General features: G+C 33.4%; 1 protein-coding gene across 8 annotated transcripts in view; it reads right to left on the bottom strand.

The window, feature by feature from the left end:
* Positions 1-18344, bottom strand: part of PHF20L1 (PHD finger protein 20 like 1) — a gene marked incomplete at its 3' end in the record, with an annotated part of 74958 nt that overhangs the window by 40069 nt on the left and 16545 nt on the right. For 4 of the 8 annotated variants that reach the window (XM_079722771.1, XM_079722770.1, XM_079722773.1 and 1 more), the window contains exons 4-8: positions 18168-18252; positions 14344-14432; positions 9162-9375; positions 8420-8548; positions 3246-3328 (exon numbers count right to left, since the gene is read on the bottom strand). In XM_079722771.1, the coding sequence (XP_079578897.1) occupies positions 3246-3328; positions 8420-8548; positions 9162-9375; positions 14344-14432; positions 18168-18252 (600 nt within the window). Of the gene's footprint in view, positions 1-3239; positions 3329-8419; positions 8549-9161; positions 9376-14025; positions 14116-14343; positions 14433-18167; positions 18253-18344 lie in introns of those variants that run through there. The other 4 variants (XM_079722772.1, XM_079722774.1, XM_079722777.1 and 1 more) reach the window with 3 other exon arrangements.

Below are 18344 nucleotides of genomic sequence, written 5' to 3'. Positions count from 1 at the left end.
AACTGGACAACTATGTTCCATATTGAGTTAAAATATACCTCTTTTGACACCATAATTACCAATGACGTTGATAATAATTAGGTAAATAAACAGCATTTTCAAATTTTAGAGCACTGGAGGAATACATTTAAGCTTCTTTCAGATTTTTTTTTTATAAAATAATTTCCTTTATCGAGTTCAATGCAGAGGTTTAAGAAGACAATTTCCCTTTAAAGAAAGATCTCAACAGGAAAACAATGATCAAATTAACGAAACATTATCTTTAACTCATTTTAGTGCTGAAAGCTAGAGTTTCATAAGCATAATGCTTCATGAAATCAAAGCCACCAGCAATAGAGTTAAAAGACTAAAAAACAATACAAAACAAGCAACAACAACAACAACAACAAAAAAGGAGTAAAACCAAGTGTAAGTTAAAAACATTGGATTTAAAAACAAAATACGTCGCATTCTTAGATGAGAGTTTTTACCTTCTTCCTGCCAACTGATACTTTTAAAAAAAAATTAGAACTTTGTCAGTTCTTTCATAAAGAATATCTCCATTCATTTGGCAGTAAAATGTCCTACATATGTAAATCTATATGTGAATGTGTCCTAAGACAACAGAGAACAGCCACATTAGATGGATTTGCAAACTACGGTGTTGGAATGCCTATACTGTATCTCTTTTTGATATATGTTATCTGAGAGCAAAGTATGAGATACACTTTTTTTAAAAAAACCTATACTAAAATAGGCTTTTATAAAGAACCAAACTACTAGCTCTATGAACAAGATGCTTGTCCCCAAGATACCTTTTTACTTCCATATCTTTTGTGAGGGATGACCATCAGGTCTGCAGTCTGCAGTTCTCTGGAATATGGAAGATCATTGTCTGGGGACCAAACAGCTTTCTGTTCCCACTAAAAATATTTATAAAGTGCTCAAATTTTGGTGGAAAAAAAGTGAATATTTGGTATTAAGTATGGCACCTTTGTGCTACAGATGGCATGTTGGACATACCACATAAAAGGGCTGGTGTCAAGTGTCTCATTCATTGAGTTGTCATCATTTCTATTCTTGAATTTACTCATTACACATGTGTATAAGTGCAGATTAATCATTTAAAAAAAAAACTCCATATACAGAAAGGATTCCTAAGCTTATCATTAAAGGTGTTGCCAGAAAAGTAATTAGAGCCATTACTTGTAAATAAACAATTTTATTGTTCATCTTCACATATGTGAGAGACATCACTACAGCATCCATTACTCTCAAGTTACAAAGTTATAAAACAAGATTTTAATACTTAAATTAATATCTTGATAAGGTGCTTAACCTCTAAACAAGGACAAATTAACATTTTTTAAAACTTACTGAATTATGCATCTAATGCAGGTTTTATCCAAAAGTAAATATAACATGACAATTCCCTAATACAATTAAATAATCTATAATTAATAATCTGAGAACTGGGGTTCAAGACCACAGAGTTTGAGTTTTTTTTTAATGTAAATAAATAAATCCCTTAGGACAGTAAGTTTTGGCCTTAGGCCTGTTATAAATCTACGTCATGAGTGGCATTATTTTACTCATTAGGGCAACAGAGGTTAGTGACAATCTCTCTCCTTCAAGTCTATTGTTGATCCCGAGATGCAATTAAGAAGTTTATAACTCGGCTTTTTAACTTTGAAGAAGGGCAAACACTTAGCACAAAAATTAAGAGTATGGTTACAAAACATTTCACATTGAAATCAGCCTGAATGACAAAAAAGGGGGCGAACAGCATTCTGTTCCTTAAAAATATAAAATAATTTACAGAGTTTTCATTAATGATCATTGGTCTCTTTGTTACAAAACTGGGAAGGACTCTCAAAATTTTTTTAATTATGTAAATAAAAACAGCCGAGTTACTCAATTTTTCTTTTTTTTAAGCTCAGTTTCAAAATGTTGTATTTCTCTCTGAAATGGGCACTGCCCTCTACACTAACTTTCACATATAATAAATAATTTTCACAATCACATTCATCTCAGCAGGATTGTGCATAATGAAAGATTGACATTGTAATGAATTTTCCAGAAACATTTTATTACCCAAGTCCCTGATTTATTGCATTCTGAGAATACCATAAACAGTGGTGAAAATACAAAATATTGTTATATCTGGGACGTTGAATATAGTAATACACAGTAAAAAAAGTCACTTAAAATTTGGTTGATATACTGACAATAACGGCAAAGACTTAACCGTTTGATGACCACAGAAAATCAGAAGGTATGATTTGCTGACACATTAATCAATTTAAAAGATCACTGATTCAATACAACATTAATGGAGGCACCAAAACAATGCACTGTTATCAAATCAGGCCTAAAATAACCCTGAAAAACTCAATACAATATCAATTAAATTTGGACTGTTTTTTAAAACGCATATAGAGAAGAGCAACAGGTACTCATTTTAAAGTCTTCTTTATTAGGCTACTAATAAAGAAAATTAAAATAATACAAAAAGGGTATATTAAAACTACATTAAGGCTCAGATTTTAAAACAGGAGAACCAAGGAAATCCAGATATGGCTATTACTGTGTTCTTATAGTCTTACAGTGCCCAAGAAGGTAAGCCCTTAGAAAATGGAAAAGCATGCACAGTCCACTATATACAGGTATTGTGGGAATCTGAAGGTAGCCAAGGCAAAATCTAGCAACTGCAACCTTCACTTTTAAATTCCTCTATTAGGTGGTTTAAAGACAGACCCTTAATAGTTTTTAAAAATTTTTTTTGTAGTTATTAAAATATACATCCTAGCAAAAATGTATGGCTCATTGATCAATTCATAAAACACATAGTCAGTCTAACAACACCAATTGTTACAATATAAAAGAAACTTCTTACAAAAGAAGCTTTATTAGATGTCAAAAAACCCTGTTTTAACTCACAAATGAAAAGTATTTGTGTAAGGGTCTTTTTGTAAGCTAGTTAAATGTGATCCAGCTGGAAGCCTATACCCTGGGATGCCTGCCTCCAGGCTTTCAACTGTTGGGGGACAAAGGCTTTAATGCCAGCCTACTGAAAATAAACACTAATGAAGTCTGTAGTTTATCTGTATACCTTGGAGAAGGCAGAGTTAAAAATATAGCATCAATTAATTACCTTCCTATTCCCATATCTGATCAAAAGGGCAATTTCAATTATGTGGGTACTATAGCTCCGTGATCATTCCAGTTGGGAACCTTGAAAAAAATCAAATGCTACCATTTCATACCTGCTCCAGCATTGGAGCCGTTTCACTGTAGTCTTCCTTTTTTTCAGCACCATCCACCCCAACAGCTTTGGATGCCAACAAACCTTGAGAAAAATTGTACAGAAATTGCTTATTAGAAAAAATATCGACTTTCACACTAATTAACTTCTCAAAAATTTTAGCAGTTGAAATCCCCTATACTTTTTTATAGAAAGTAAATACAACACTCTCAGAAGTTTACTTGTCAAAAATACAAACACCCTTAATAATGGCTAAAGGGGCTGAATCAGAACTTGAGAGTTGCCTACACAATTAGTTTTTAAAATAAAAAAATTAAAAATACCCTTTTAAAAAAATCACACATATACACATTTATTCTGTACAAATTTAAATTTCTATGGTTTAATGTCCCAAAACCTAAGATGGCTTAGACTGTTAATACTTAGGCTTTGTCTATACAACTGAAATAAAATATGGAATTAATATTAAGATATAAGGAATCCTTCCAAACATCCAGAATATAAAATAAGATTGCTGTTGTTGTTGGATTATTAGTTTAAAAAATACTCCCAATTTTTTATTTCACCTGGATCCTTTAACCTAAGCTTTACAGGTTTGTTTCTATACCCAGTTGTAGCTTACCTTCTTACAAAAGTGGTGAAAACATGGATGCATCCATTTTATGTTAATGGAAAAGAGTACAGATCCTTCCTACAACATTTGAACTTACTTAATATTATAGCCTCATTCTACAATTAATGAAATAAACTGGGAGTTCCAGTTTTCACCAATATATACCATTAATTCTGAATTTTAGAAGACAGAATATTTTATCTGGAGTGTACATAATTAACTTTACAAGACATTAAAACTCTGCTTTAATTTAGAAATTACAGGCATTTACTCAGTCAAGATTCTTTGCTAAGCACCAGATAGTACCCTCAATGGAATCAAATTTATTTGCTGCTTCTTATGGCCACCAAGCACATAAAAAGTCCCCCCAAATCATTTTTGTGTCATTTCAAAGTCAGGCACACAAAACCTTGGCCTCAACGGAAGCATGTTTAATAACTGACAAAATAATAGTAAACTTACTTCAGCAATTATACCACTATATTATTAAAGCTGTCTACATCATATTTAATAGGAGAAAAAAGGTGCCCCAAAATGCCACCTAACTTCGAGATACCCTGTGGCAACATCACTTGACTTTTTCAGGTAACAAGCTCAAAGATGTTAAGTAATCTAAGTGGAAATTCAAATATTAAAATTGTATTCTCAAAGTAGTACTAGAGCCAAGTGTTAAATCAGGCAAAAGGCATCTTTCCATTATTAGATAATAAAGTTGAATATCTATCACTCAGAATTGTAATTCAAAACAGCAAAGGCTGAGAATAAAACAATGATTTTGATACAGCAATGATTGGTATTAAAACTGCTATTTGGGGCTTCCCTGGTGGCGCAGTGGTTGAGAGTCTGCCTGCCAATGCAGGGGACACGGGTTCGTGCCCCGGTCCGGTCCGGGAAGATCCCACATGCCTCGGAGCAGCTAGGCCTGTGAGCCATGGCCGCTGAGCCTGCGCGTCTGGAGCCTGTGCTCTGCAGCGGGAGAGGCCACAACAGTGAGAGGCCTGCGTACCGCAAAAAAAAAAAACAAACAAACAAAAAAAACCTGCTATTTGGTGCAGTTTGAGATAATCCATATTGCTCAAGTCCCACACAGTATTAAGTGTAGGTTGAAATGGAGAAAAAAAGACCCAATGTATAAGTAATTTTACAAAAATAGTTTATAAATCATAAATTCAATCTTAACTATATTAATATAACTTTTGAACACATTTTTAGATGACTAAAAAAGATGTAGCACCAAATATTTCTTTAACATTTAAAGCTGCATTCACTAGGTTTCTCTTCTCTAGCTAATATTTTTGAGGTTAAATACTACTAAAAATAAAAAGAAAAATAATTAGGAAATTAGGTTCTTCTTTTGCAGGGAACTGAGTAGAGGCCCTACTTCAAAGGGGTACGCAAAGAGGACAAATATTTGCTATTCAATCTACTAAATACACTTTACGTTTTTCGTTTCCTTTCATATAGGTGGTGGAAATACTTCTAAATCACATCAATAGATGAAATAGATCACAACCCTCAAGAATTAATTGGAGGAAAATAAATACAAATGAAATTAATTTTTGTTATTTGCAAATACATATTAATTATCAATATATTACTTATCAATATTACTAACACGTCCTCATCCAAATAAGATATGTATAAACATTTTAACAGAATGTGTCATGCAGTTTCAAGAAATTATTTAAATATCAGGTAGAAGTAGAATATAAATTTTTATAAGTCCCACCCACAAAGTGATAATTTCTCAATACTCTACTTCAGCTATAAAACAGAATTGTCTCTCACTGCTGATAGGAATAAACAGAACAGAGGCCAGGGCATCTGGTAATGGGGAAGATAGAAAGAGCAAAGTGGTTAAATTCATGGTCTACTTTTCATACAGTGATTCCAAAACAAAATATTCTTGCTTAGATTAAGAACCAAATATCCTGGATATTATTATCAATAACTTATTACTGGCCAATTCAAATATCTGGGGTTTTTAAATTATTTTTTAAATTCCTTAAGCTGTACAAACATATCTAAACTGGCTGAACATCCAGGAACTCCTAGAACTATTACAAACAGACCATGCACCAACTGCTGCTGCTTCTTTTACTCTCTGACAACCCATACTTTAAAATCTACTCAAATTTGCTTACAGTTTGCTTGCAACTTTGTCCCAAAGTATAAACTTTATTATCTTTGTAAAATTGTTTGTTCTAAATCAGTATGCATAAAGTATCAATAATTATCAATAAGGTGCATGACAATGAAAAATAAGATTCTGGTAGAACATATATATACTATGCAACAATAATTTCAGTGTCTACTTATTTGAAAATTTTGAAGAAAGCCATCCTATTCCATTCTCTGTAGAGAAATCATGTTTGGAATCTCTGTAGGGTGTATATATGAGGAAGAAATAGAAAGAGAGTGAATAAATACATGAATTAAATTTATCCAGCGGCTGGCCCACTTATTTCCTGTTAGAATTATTTAAAAAATAAATAAAATGGTGTGCGTGGCGGGGGTAATACATCAGAGCAGGCTGAGATGCTGCCATGTTACCAGCCTATTCCTCTCAGTAGTAAAGGGACAAAAAGACAGATATAAGTGAGCTTGAGAAATTTAAAATATACCATAATTCCATAACAAAATTGCTATTTCATATTAGTTCTCATCTCTTTTTATGGTCCACAGATGAAATTTACTGTACAGAGGCAAGCCTGCGTTTCAATCATAAAAGACAATCTTAAAATATCTATTATCTTTTTGCATGATATAGTTGTAACATGAAATCAGAAATAGATGCAGAGATGAACTATTAAAAAAACTAACATACATCTTCTGAGTAAATAAAGGGAAAAGATCATAACAGTTTCACATTCGTAAAATCTTATGCCTTTCTACTGTTGCCCAAACTATTACTCGTTGATTTGAGATTCCCAAGAGGAAGTGAAGACAAAGTCCCTCCACAGAAGGCACAGGGTGTTACTAAAGCAACCAGTATTAGAACTTCCTTGAGGTACACGGTAAAATGGTTTTCCCCCCACTACTGTCTTTTCAAGGCCAAGCGGAAATACTGCATCATTGTGGATTGAGCTGTTTTCTTACTTCTTTAAATGGTGAGCTTGAACTTCTCAGTAAGACACGTTAAGAGTATACTGACTGAAACTAAAATCAGATTATCCAGATTGTAGGAAAAACCATGATGCTGGGAAACTGGCAGTTGTAGCGTCAGTGTCACTTCCATCTTCCTTGATCTTGGCTCCCCCAATAAGGCTGTTTCAATCTTGGTATCACAGCAGTTAGAAGTACTATTCCACGGTACAGAGCTTGGAGTTCCATTATTCTAAGTCAAAACGGAAGTCTCAAGTTGCCATCATAATAATCACTAGGATAACATTTTGGCTTTCTCCAAAGCTAATAGTTTCTAAGGAAAAGGTGGAATGGGAATGGGTAAATTGATTTGAAATATTTCCTGTCCTGGGGCCAAATATATCCTTTATCAGAGAAAGGCACAAAAATAATATTAACAATGGAAAGACTAAATATTCTCACTTGTTGAAACCAATTATAATTACTTAGATGAATACTGTAATAAAACAGTGGCACTAAAGAACCCTCAGCTGCGAAGTCATCTTTCAGTAGGATTACACTCTTTAGAAAATGGTCAAAATATTTAATTTACATTTATTCTTGGGTCTGACAATGAAACCAAGCTTTTTCAAGTTATTTAAAAGAATGTCAACAAAGATTTACATAGCTTTATTAGGCCAAAGGCACAAAAAATCATTTGTCCTTAAAATAAGAGCGTATGATTGAATATTAATTAAAATATTTTACCTCCCCTTTTATAACATATACTCAGAAAAATTAAATATATTCACAATTTTTTTTAAAGATTAGAATCATTAGGCTGAATGGAACTGTGGGTCTTAGTATGACTGGCCCCTTCTTCTGTAAACACTAACCAGGCTAGAATTTCCAGTGCTCTTCATCATCCTAGTATTCTACTTCCTAATTACAACAAGGCATAGAGAAATAAGCCCAAATTCTAGAGACCAACCTTAAGATAAGAATAGAAATTTTAAAAACGTATAGAAGTACTTTTACATTGGGCAGAACAAATTTGGGAGCTGAATTTAATTCAGTATTCATCTTTCCAACCATATATGGTACCATCTTTAATGAGACCAGTCAAGAGTAAGAATGTGTAATATTTAGAACCTCAGACATTATGTCACCATAAGCTGACAAAAGCGTGTAATTCAGTTCTTAGAGAAACTACTCCTACCACCCAGGTGATTTTAAAACTATGGAATTTTGTAACATTTGATCCTATGGATCCTCACAACATCCCTGTGAGGTAGGCAGAAAATATGTAATACTTTTCACATTTCCAACAGAAAAAGCCCCTGGTGTTGAAAGGGATGACCTTGAAGAAACAAAACAACTGTCTTTCTTATTAACCAGTTAGCTACACTAAACCAATAGATACATTTTCCTTTATTAAAAACAAACTACTATAAAATTAAACCCTCCATTCCCCCCCAAAAAGAATCATTGTAGTTTACCAGTAATCTTGTTAAGTCGAGCTCTCTTTGCCTGAAATGAGTTGCCTTGATTATTTTTCCTCTTGTTTGATAATGTGCTCTCTGGCTGTGGAAAGACCATCTTTGGAACGTTCTCTACATGAAGTCCTACTTTTAACAGAACATATATATATGAGAGTTTATCTAGAATCCAAAGTTAAAACACATGAATATTTTTTAAATAGCAAAATAATAAAAAATCTTTGCACTTAATTTTTTCAATCTAGTGCTTGACCCAACTTTAAAAAACAAAAATCTCTCTAGACCAATATATTAGAAATAAAAAAACTACTAAGCAGTTATGCTTTAGGAAAGGAATGACTTACTGCTTTTTCTGTATTATATATTGAAATGCTTGCAGAAGCATTTTAAAGGCTAAAGAAAACAAAACAAACAAACAAAAAAACCCACACAAAAGAAATCCCAAAACCTACTTGGTAGAAGTTACAGATCAAATTCTCAATGCATTTCTATTCAAGAATACTGAGGGTAAAAAAAAAAAAAAAAAAAGAATACTGAGGGTAATCATTATCAAGCACCCATATTAGGCCATTAATCTTCAGATCTGTAAGATGCTAAAAAACTTAATCATCATATTATGCTAGGAAAAAAATCCTAATAATTCCATTACATGTTCAAATTACGGGCAGCCAAAGGATTTGACTTATTCACTATGTGAGTTTACCACTGCCACAGGGAATGAATGTAAGAACATATTTTGTACCAAATGTTTCACTAGATGTGGGCAGATCTTCCTTCTTCTCAACTTCTGGTGTGGCTATAGAAGCTGAAGTTTCTTCCTTTTTTGAAGGTACTTTAAACCATTTTCTCTCATCTTTCTCTTTATCTTTATTGCTGTTAGCGCTAGTCCGAGGTTTGTTCCCTGTTTTATTCTTGGCTGCAGCTGCAGCAGCTGCTTTGACTAAAGCTATCCAATCCTCCAAAGGAAAAACACAAAACATATGAAGCATTAAAAATTAATTAAAATTTAATTATACTAATGAATAAAAACATGTATCACATTTTCAAAGCTACTTTCACTCACATGCACACAAATATAAAAATCAAATTAACTACATTTACAAGGTAGATCATCAACATGGTAGATTATCAAATTTAATAATCTAATTGGTTACATGATCTTACATAAAATGGGAAAATATTCAATATCAAATACTCTTTTGATGGAATAAAATCTAAAATATAAGAAAACCTATGACAAATGTGGAATATTACATGACATTCTACCTTGGTAACTTTAGGGTTTAAACGCTGAATTATGTTTCTTCTCTACAATGCAACAGATCATAAAAGTAATAAGAAAAAAAAGCTTATGTTGTAATTCTGCAAAGATTAAAAGAAACGTACAGTCAGCCCACCCTATCCTTGGGTTCTGCAGGAGTGTATTCAACCAACTGTGGATCAAAAATAGTTGGGAAAAAAAATTCCAGAAAGTTCCAAAAAGCAAAACTTGAATTTGCCATACTCTGGCAACTATTTACATAGCATTTACACTGTATTTACAACTATTTACATAGCTTTTACCTTGTATTAGGTATTGTAAGTAATCTAGAGATGATTTGGGAGCATGTGAATAGGTTATATGCAATATTGTGCCATTTTATAAAAGGGACTTGAGCATCTACAGACTTTGGTATCCATGAGGGTCCTGGAACCAATCTCCTGCAGATAATGAGGGATGACTGTATTACCACTGAACAAATTACTATTCCTTATTAGGAAGAATGTATCACTCAAGGTAAGGTCAATTTCATAGAAATCAAAGTATGATTTTATTATTTTTTAAAGCTTTTAAAGTTTGGATACCTATTTATCACAACAGCTTAATATTACTAGTAAAAAAAAAAAAAAAAAAAAAAAAAGAGCTACTTGACTTGACCAAGGTAAAGTACACACTGTCAGACTCCAGTTTAATTTCCCTCCCTCTACAATTTCCTGAATCTGTATTAGTTACCATTCTTCTGAGATGCAAATATTTATATTTCCTGTGTTAATTTTTTTAGTTTGTGGCTAAATAATTTTTACTGTTTTACTTTTAACTAAAAACACTTATTGTAATAAGTATGGAAAGATGTAAAGAAGTGGTACTAACATGTAAATTTTCACAATCAAAAAGACTTTTTTAAAACAAATATTTATAATATCTCTACAGAGTTAATCTTCAACTGATGACTGATGCCACTAAGCTATCAAACAGACCACTGATTCAGACTCAACCAAAATGTGTAATACGTTAAATTCTTAGTCCAAGCAACTAAAAACAATTTCACAACATCAAATGCATTTAATTCATGGGTTACATTAACAAACACAGGCCATTAAGCAATTCAAGTTGATGGCCCCTCAGTCTTGAAAATATATGGTAAAGACAATAAGCTATTAAAAGCAAACATACAAAATCTGTCTCTCTCTCCCCCATGACTGAAATGAACTGAAAACATCATGCGATGTTGCACCTAACACATTCATTCACCAATTTTCTATTGGATACCCTATTACATATACCAGGAAACATGCTAAGCTAATAAAAGATGCTAGATGAAAACCCCAGGAACCCACTGGCCTGGAGTGACCACATCTTTGCTCCTGCCTGGAAGACACCCAATATCCAGATTTCCCCGTATTTTAAAATACATCCCCAATGCATGTCTTATTAGAAAATGAATTATGACAAAGTTGTGAAATAAAATTTTATATCTCTAGTTTGTAAAACCAAAGAACACCAGATGCACCAGTATTGTCCAATCCAAGTTTTACTCAGAACCACCTCCTTTTTTAGTCCTGCCCATAACGAACTGACAGGCAAATAAAATTAACTATAAGACAATGTGACAGGAGAGACAGTAGAGAATAAACAAAATATTACAGGAGAACAACAAAATTTTGACTGAAGAGAAAGACCAGTGGAAGGCTTCAGGGAAAATGATAAATGATTTGAACCCTAAAGTAGGAATTTGCTAGGGAAAAAGGCAAAGAAAAGAAATGGACACTCCAAGCAAAAGGAAAACCATTAAACAAAGGGGTGGCAAAGTGTACACTAAGAGGAAAGAGGGGTTTACGGTCAAGGAGCAATCTGGGTGACTTAAGTATCATGGCTAAGTTGAGCCTTGAGACTAACATTTAAGTAGAAGGAAAAAAGCAACACCAATGAAAACAACTTATAGAGTGCCATCAACAAAGCAGAAAGAAAAACAGAAGTACAACAGGCAAGCAAAGGAAAGTGATAATTCAGCAGAGGTCATATATTTGCGGTCTTATTAAGAACAGGGAATTTAATTCTGGGTTCCACATTGCGAGGAAAATGTTAAGTTGTTAAGAGAAGTGCTAAAAGATGCCAGGGATAAATTCCATGCCCAGTTGCTTTCTCTCTCCAATAAAGAGAAAACTAGAAGAAAGAGATTCATGCTGTACTCTTTAAAAGTGAAATTAGATAAAACAGTTCTTGATCACATGACTTGTTAATCATGGGAATCACTGCAGTTGCGTGATTAAAGAATTCTCCCATTATTTTGTTCTTCCATTTTTTAACTGGAAAGATTCACTATCAAAAATAACTCGTGTAGGGACTCTGGCGGTCTAGTGGTTAAGCCTTCGCCTTCCAATGCAGGGGGTGTGGGTTCGATCCCTGGTCGGGAGCTAAGATCCCACATGCCTCGGGGCCAAAAAACCAAAACATAAAACAGAGGCACTATTGTAACAAATTCAATAAAGACTTTAAAAATGGTCCACATCAAAAAAAAATCTTTTAAATAAATAAATAAATAAATAAATAAATAACTGGTGTGATCCTTCCATTAATGAGAACTAAAGATATGTTTCAAAGTTTCCTGTAGATAACACAGAGCACTGCACTATAATGAACACTATAATGAAATCAGATATGAGTTCAGTCACTCTGCACACTATGGTTGAGTGAAATTTTAGGTAAGTCATTCTCTAAATTCTGAATTCCTCAACTGTGAAATAGAAATATCAGCTATACCTATGTCAAAGGATTTGCTATAAGAATCCAATAAAACAATGTATACAAAAAATGTTCTAAAAATGGTAAAGGATCTTATGAGCCAATCTTTAACACTAGTGAGTTACAGTGTAAATTTTGTATCAGCTCACTCTCAAGAAGAAAAATAGGTGAGAAGAAGCTACAGAAAGTTTAAAGAAGAACATTTCCACAGTGCATTTATTTGATTCCTTATCCTTTGCTGGTTTAATAAAAGAAATTTTACTGTATAGTTTTATAAAGGAATTCTCAAAGGACTCAAAATTTAGATGATAATATGCAAAGTGGGATTCTCTTAGCATGGCCCAAACAACACCTGATTTATTAAGACATTCAAAAAATAAGGACATTTTATAAAAAACAATTCTACAAATGTTTTGAATGTGCTCGTAATTAAAAATTATGAAGAAAATGTAAAATTAAAGGAAATATACTACTAATATTTTCTTCTAGAGTTTGTACTTGACATTGATTTTAATGTTAAATACATCATGGTGTGACTAGGATACTAATTAAAAATAAACATCCAATACATCCAAAAAATTAATTTTTACAACTTATTATTTTACCATGAACCAAACTGGCTCAATGTCTCTTTGGAAAAAATAAAGTTTCAAGGTTAGTGCCATCTCATAAACATTCGAATGACTAGAATGACAAAATAATAGTTTTGAAGCAAAAAAAAAAAAAATTGAGAATTTTAATTAAACAGGTACTAACTTCCCAATGTTTAAATCAATCTTTCCATGCAGTAACCAAGGAATCACACCACTGAATGCTTAAGAGAACATTTTATTTATACATACAAGTAGGAAGACACAAAGCAATTTCATGATCAAAAGCATTTCCATTTTAAATGGCATTTCCACATTAATTGGGGGAAAAAAAACTCTGCTAGCTGATTATTTCAAAATTAAATTTTTGAAAACCACATCACTTAAAACACTCATGCACTTCTCAGAAAACATCAAAAATAATTTTTTAACTGTGATAGTCTACATTCTAGACTACTAAATATATACCCTTGACTGGAACTGACCATGTGATTTCAACACAGTTCAGGATGATATTTTTTACTGCATGGTATGCAATAAATATGTAGCATATTTCCATATTAGACATTTTTATAGATCACTTTCAATTTCTTAAAATTAATTGTAGGTCCAGGTGCTGAAAATCCCAAATAACAGCAGAACATAAAAGAAAATATTTTAAATTTCTACCGGCACCTTTTCTTTCCAGTATTTCAGGAAACATATTCAACCATAATGGAATTATGGTTTTAACTTCATCCCAGATTCTCCTTCAAATGCTTACCGTTCATTCTTGCTTTGAGCAGTGACAAAGCATGTAATACACTGCTTACATCATATAACTCAGAAAGCCCTACCTGAAACAGCCTACAGAGTGTCAGGTAAGCGCCTTTTGAAAGAAGATTAACGACTATGATTTATAGAAGAAAAGAAGAAGATAAGAAACTCAATATAAAATTTTATATTAAAAATTAACTTTCTAAATGATACTATATACCAGGAAAAACAAAACAAAATTAAAAAAAGGCACTTACCTCACTTCCCATAGACTGGTTACACGATCCAGCTGGGTCGATAGGACAACACCAGCTTAGTGGATGCTGGGATTTCACCTGGAACAGAAACTAGTGACCTATAACTTTAGCAGGTCTAAAACCAAAGAAGCAAAAATCAAGTGTATAATTTATTTTACATTCTAAGCTTCTCTTTCTTGCTGCTATTTGGGGCTATCAGCACATAATCCTACAATTAGTTCACTTTAAAATATATATATGTCTGTATATATATATTTTGATCAGTCACCATTCAAGAAAACATCCCTGTGGGTAACTAGGAATGCTGAACACTCTTACCTGCCCCTTAGCATCCTCGGGCATGGCTTTAATGTGCATTCTCTTTAAACAACGAATAACTCCATCATAAAACTGAACTGTGAAAGTTCCTGAAATAGGAGCGAGTCAGCATCATTAGAAAATATAATTCAACCTTAACAGCAACACATGATATAGAAACAAGTAATGCCCCGACAGAAATAAACACCCTATGATTGCAGTAACTGCAAACACACACCCCTGCTAAGGACCCCACCAAGTTTACTGAGTTTATTGTCTCTTTCCCTGTAAAAATAACTTTGATTTCCCTTATAAAGTACACTAATTAAATCTTGATAAGTTAGTTGCATGTAATTTTGATTTTTACTGGAGGATTTTAAAATTTATAACAATTTAAGTATATGTTTAAATAACATATCAGGTATGTTATACCTGAAGAAAATAAAACCATTACTTACAAAAATGTATAATATTTCTAAGAATCACCATTTGCTCTCTTTGAAAGCTTCTAAATAATGGAGAGAAAGATCTGCTTATAGGGAAAAAATCATTTTCTCAGGAAAGGATTATTCCTTTGCAAGATTAATTAACTGGCAAACAAGAATTACAGATTCACAGGCTTTTCAGCTAGAAAATATACATATCATCTGCATAGTAGTTTTCCTGTGCAGATAAGAACACTGACTTCCAGGGAGGTGAAATGCTGCATCCAATGACAGCTAAGCAGCAGCACAGCCATTAACTAGAAACCCTGATTCCCCTGTCTTTCCCACTGAACCATTCTGCTTTTAGGACTCAATATTCTGTTTATATGGCTATTTCAAAGCATATTCACTTTTTGTTACAGACTCCATGCTTTCAAGTCTTTTACTGTACTATCAGTACTATCAGAAAACGTATCAGTTACGTAGATTTTATACTTATGAAAATTCCCATGTTTTTCTATCATTTCCTATACAAATGAGGGCAGAGTGCCACTTCAAGTAAACAGATACTTGACCTTTACGAAAGAGGTATAAACAATTGGCGCCAAAGCCAATAAATCTACGTACAAAGATTTTTCTTTTCTTTGTAATCTGAATAACACCATTGATTTCATATCTTTCTATAATTAGCATAATGTACACATCACAGATATAAAGATCTAAACCCAAGTTATGAAAACAACTGATGAGCTGAATAGCAAGAACGTGAAGAATCTGGAAAGAGTGTGAGAATGCCAAACCACATGAACCCCTTACACCCCAACATGCTTGCCCCTGGCCTCCTCCTTCTTCACAGGGCGCTGCAGACAAGCAGCAGGCTCTTCACTACGCAGACCGTGCATTCATCCCTCCCTGCCGTTGCTCACACTGCTTCGGCTGCTGTGATGCCGTCCTCCTTCCTAACTCCAGCCCACTCTTCGAGGATCAGCTCTTCCAATCCCACCCATAATATGAAAACTTCCCTGACCACTCCAAGCTACACTGATTTGCCCCTTCTCTTCAACTTCTCTAAAACATATTACATATACCTAAATGTTCACATCTGTTAGTTTTGTTTAGCTTTTGTAGTCAACAGAAAACTCTCTGAGGGCTTCCTTTTTCTTTCTTTTTTTTGTGGGGGGGCGGGGGGATAGTGGCAGGCGGCGGGGGAGGCTCATCCACCATGTGGGACATACAGAAAAATGACCAAATTAATACTTCCCATGGAAATTCTTTAAAAACAAGCTATATCTGCCAATATTTCACTAAGGGCTTACTCAAAACTAGTCCTGAAATGGCAGAGGCTGCCATCAGTAACATCACTCTTCCACTGATGTAAGCTTAAATTTCTATATAACATGCCCATGGACAAACAGGATAGAATAAAAAATGAGGGTGGTTTGTTTTTGTGTATGTTGTATGTGTGTATGCATATACTTGTAAAAGAAGCTTTAAGCATGGAAGAAAGGTCCCAAAGCTCACACATTTAAAGAAATCTCTCCTAATGAAAAGAGAGAGCATTGTTTAATTTTGCTTTGCTTTGTTCCATTTTGGGTAGATCCTATTATCCTACGAAACTGATTCAATACTTCTTTTCCTTCCAAAAATTGTTACTGATTGCCTACTCTGTGCTGGGCTCTGGACTAGACACTTGGGGAGCAAGTGTGAGTTAAGACACGGGAATAAGAGCTCCATAACACAGCTCTCCAGAAGTTTAAGTGAACAGTGATTTAAAGGGCCCACTAGAAAAGAAGTAACCTGCAAACTTAATAACTGAGATGTCCCTCAGGTGACCAGTAATAAACTCATAGCCATATTTGTTATTTCAATTAGGTAAACCAACAAATTGGACCTTGGCTTTTGTAAAGTTACATTATCATTTCTAGCTAGACAACTATGATTTACTTTTTTACACCTAACATTTTTTAATATATGTCTTTTTAAATGTTTTCCTCTTCTATCTTCTCTTACCTCAATTTTTCTCAAGTTTTTTGTTAGTTTAAATTCTCAGCTTAAATCCCTTCCATGGTTCCCATCACCTCCAAGTAAAATTCAAATTCCTTAGGAAGACTACAAGATACTTCATATGCCAATCCTTGCTTCTCTCTCCCACGTCTTCTGCTATTCTACAACCTTTAAAGGAATCCTTCATTCCAGTCACATCAAAGATTTGCAGTTCCTTAAAAATGGCATGCCTTTCTACTATTCTTTTGCATACACCATTTCTTCTGACAGAAAAACCTTTTCATCTGTCCTTTTCTAGATAACTTGTCTGGCTTTCAAGATACAGTTTAAAGTAAGTATCCCCTTACTTAGGTTAAATGCCCTCCTTGCAAAGAAGTTGTCACTCAATGTGTTTTTTTCTTTTCTTTTTTTTTTTCGGCCATGCCATGTGGCTTGTGGGATCTTAGTTCCCTGACCAGGGATTGAACCCAGGCCCTCGGCAGTGAAAGCGCCGAGTCCTAACCACTGGACCACCTGGGAATTCCCTCAATGTGTTTCTTTAGTGAAAAGAATGAATGAGTGGTCATGTTTAAGAAATAACTAATAGAAAACTAATGTATTTTGGAAAATATACTTACAAGTATTTCACGAATGTTTTAAGTGAGATTTTAAACAAGAAGTTTAAAAAATAAAATATTTAAGTATATTTCCAATAATAATTTAATGCCTTTCTAAATTAATGCTTTTCTAAATGAATCGGTCTACAATTTTTAAAATTCATTACCTGTCCAACAGGTTCTCTCGTTTTATGCCACACTAACACACCTGATTTCTGTGGTACTTTCAACATTTCTGATAAGTTCAGTAACTTTTGCTCAGTGGTAATATTAGATACCACAAATGGCTATTAGAAAAACTAATTCTCAATTATCTACAGAAATCAAGAAAAAAAGAGCAGGGAGAAAAATGCAATAAAGGAAATCCTCAAATTGATAAGTTCCATACTCTTTCCTCAGAAAATTGTACTGTGTTTCACTTCCAAGTTGAACTGATTTGAATTTTCCTATATCTTTAGCACTCAGGTTGAGATCTTCATAAAATAACTTAGCCAACAAACTGGAAACAGAGAAGTAGAAATAAAATGCATATAATATAAGCCTGTCAACTGAAAGCTGAAAAATTTTAAGCAACTATTTACCTCTACTAATTTAAACAGTCTATTTAGGCAGTATATTATGTATCATCTTATTCTATACAATATATAACATATTGAATGCCCCTAGGAAAGAGTATTATTAGAAGATTCATTAGGTAAAGTATAAAACAAAGAGAAGCAACAGCTATATGTAACAATTTCATACATTAATTAAAATTAGAAATATAGTTAAATTTTACTATAAATCCCATTTTAATTCTCAGATCATTCCAAACACATACCTTCTTTGTTAATCGCCTCAATCTTGGCAGGGTAATAGCGACAGTCTGTCCAACGAGCCAGAACTTCTTCTCCGGCTTTAAAATCCTATTTTAAACAACTTTTAAGATCAATACCATGTATAATAAATAAGCACTTCCTTAATAAAAAACAAGCTTTTGTAAAATTTAACAGAATTC

The sequence above is a fragment of the Hyperoodon ampullatus genome, assembly GCF_949752795.1.
Source record: "Hyperoodon ampullatus genome assembly, chromosome: 17".
Taxonomy (NCBI): domain Eukaryota; kingdom Metazoa; phylum Chordata; class Mammalia; order Artiodactyla; family Ziphiidae; genus Hyperoodon; species Hyperoodon ampullatus.
Note: the sequence above shows the minus strand (reverse complement) of the source record. Positions and strands in the feature narration are given on the sequence as shown.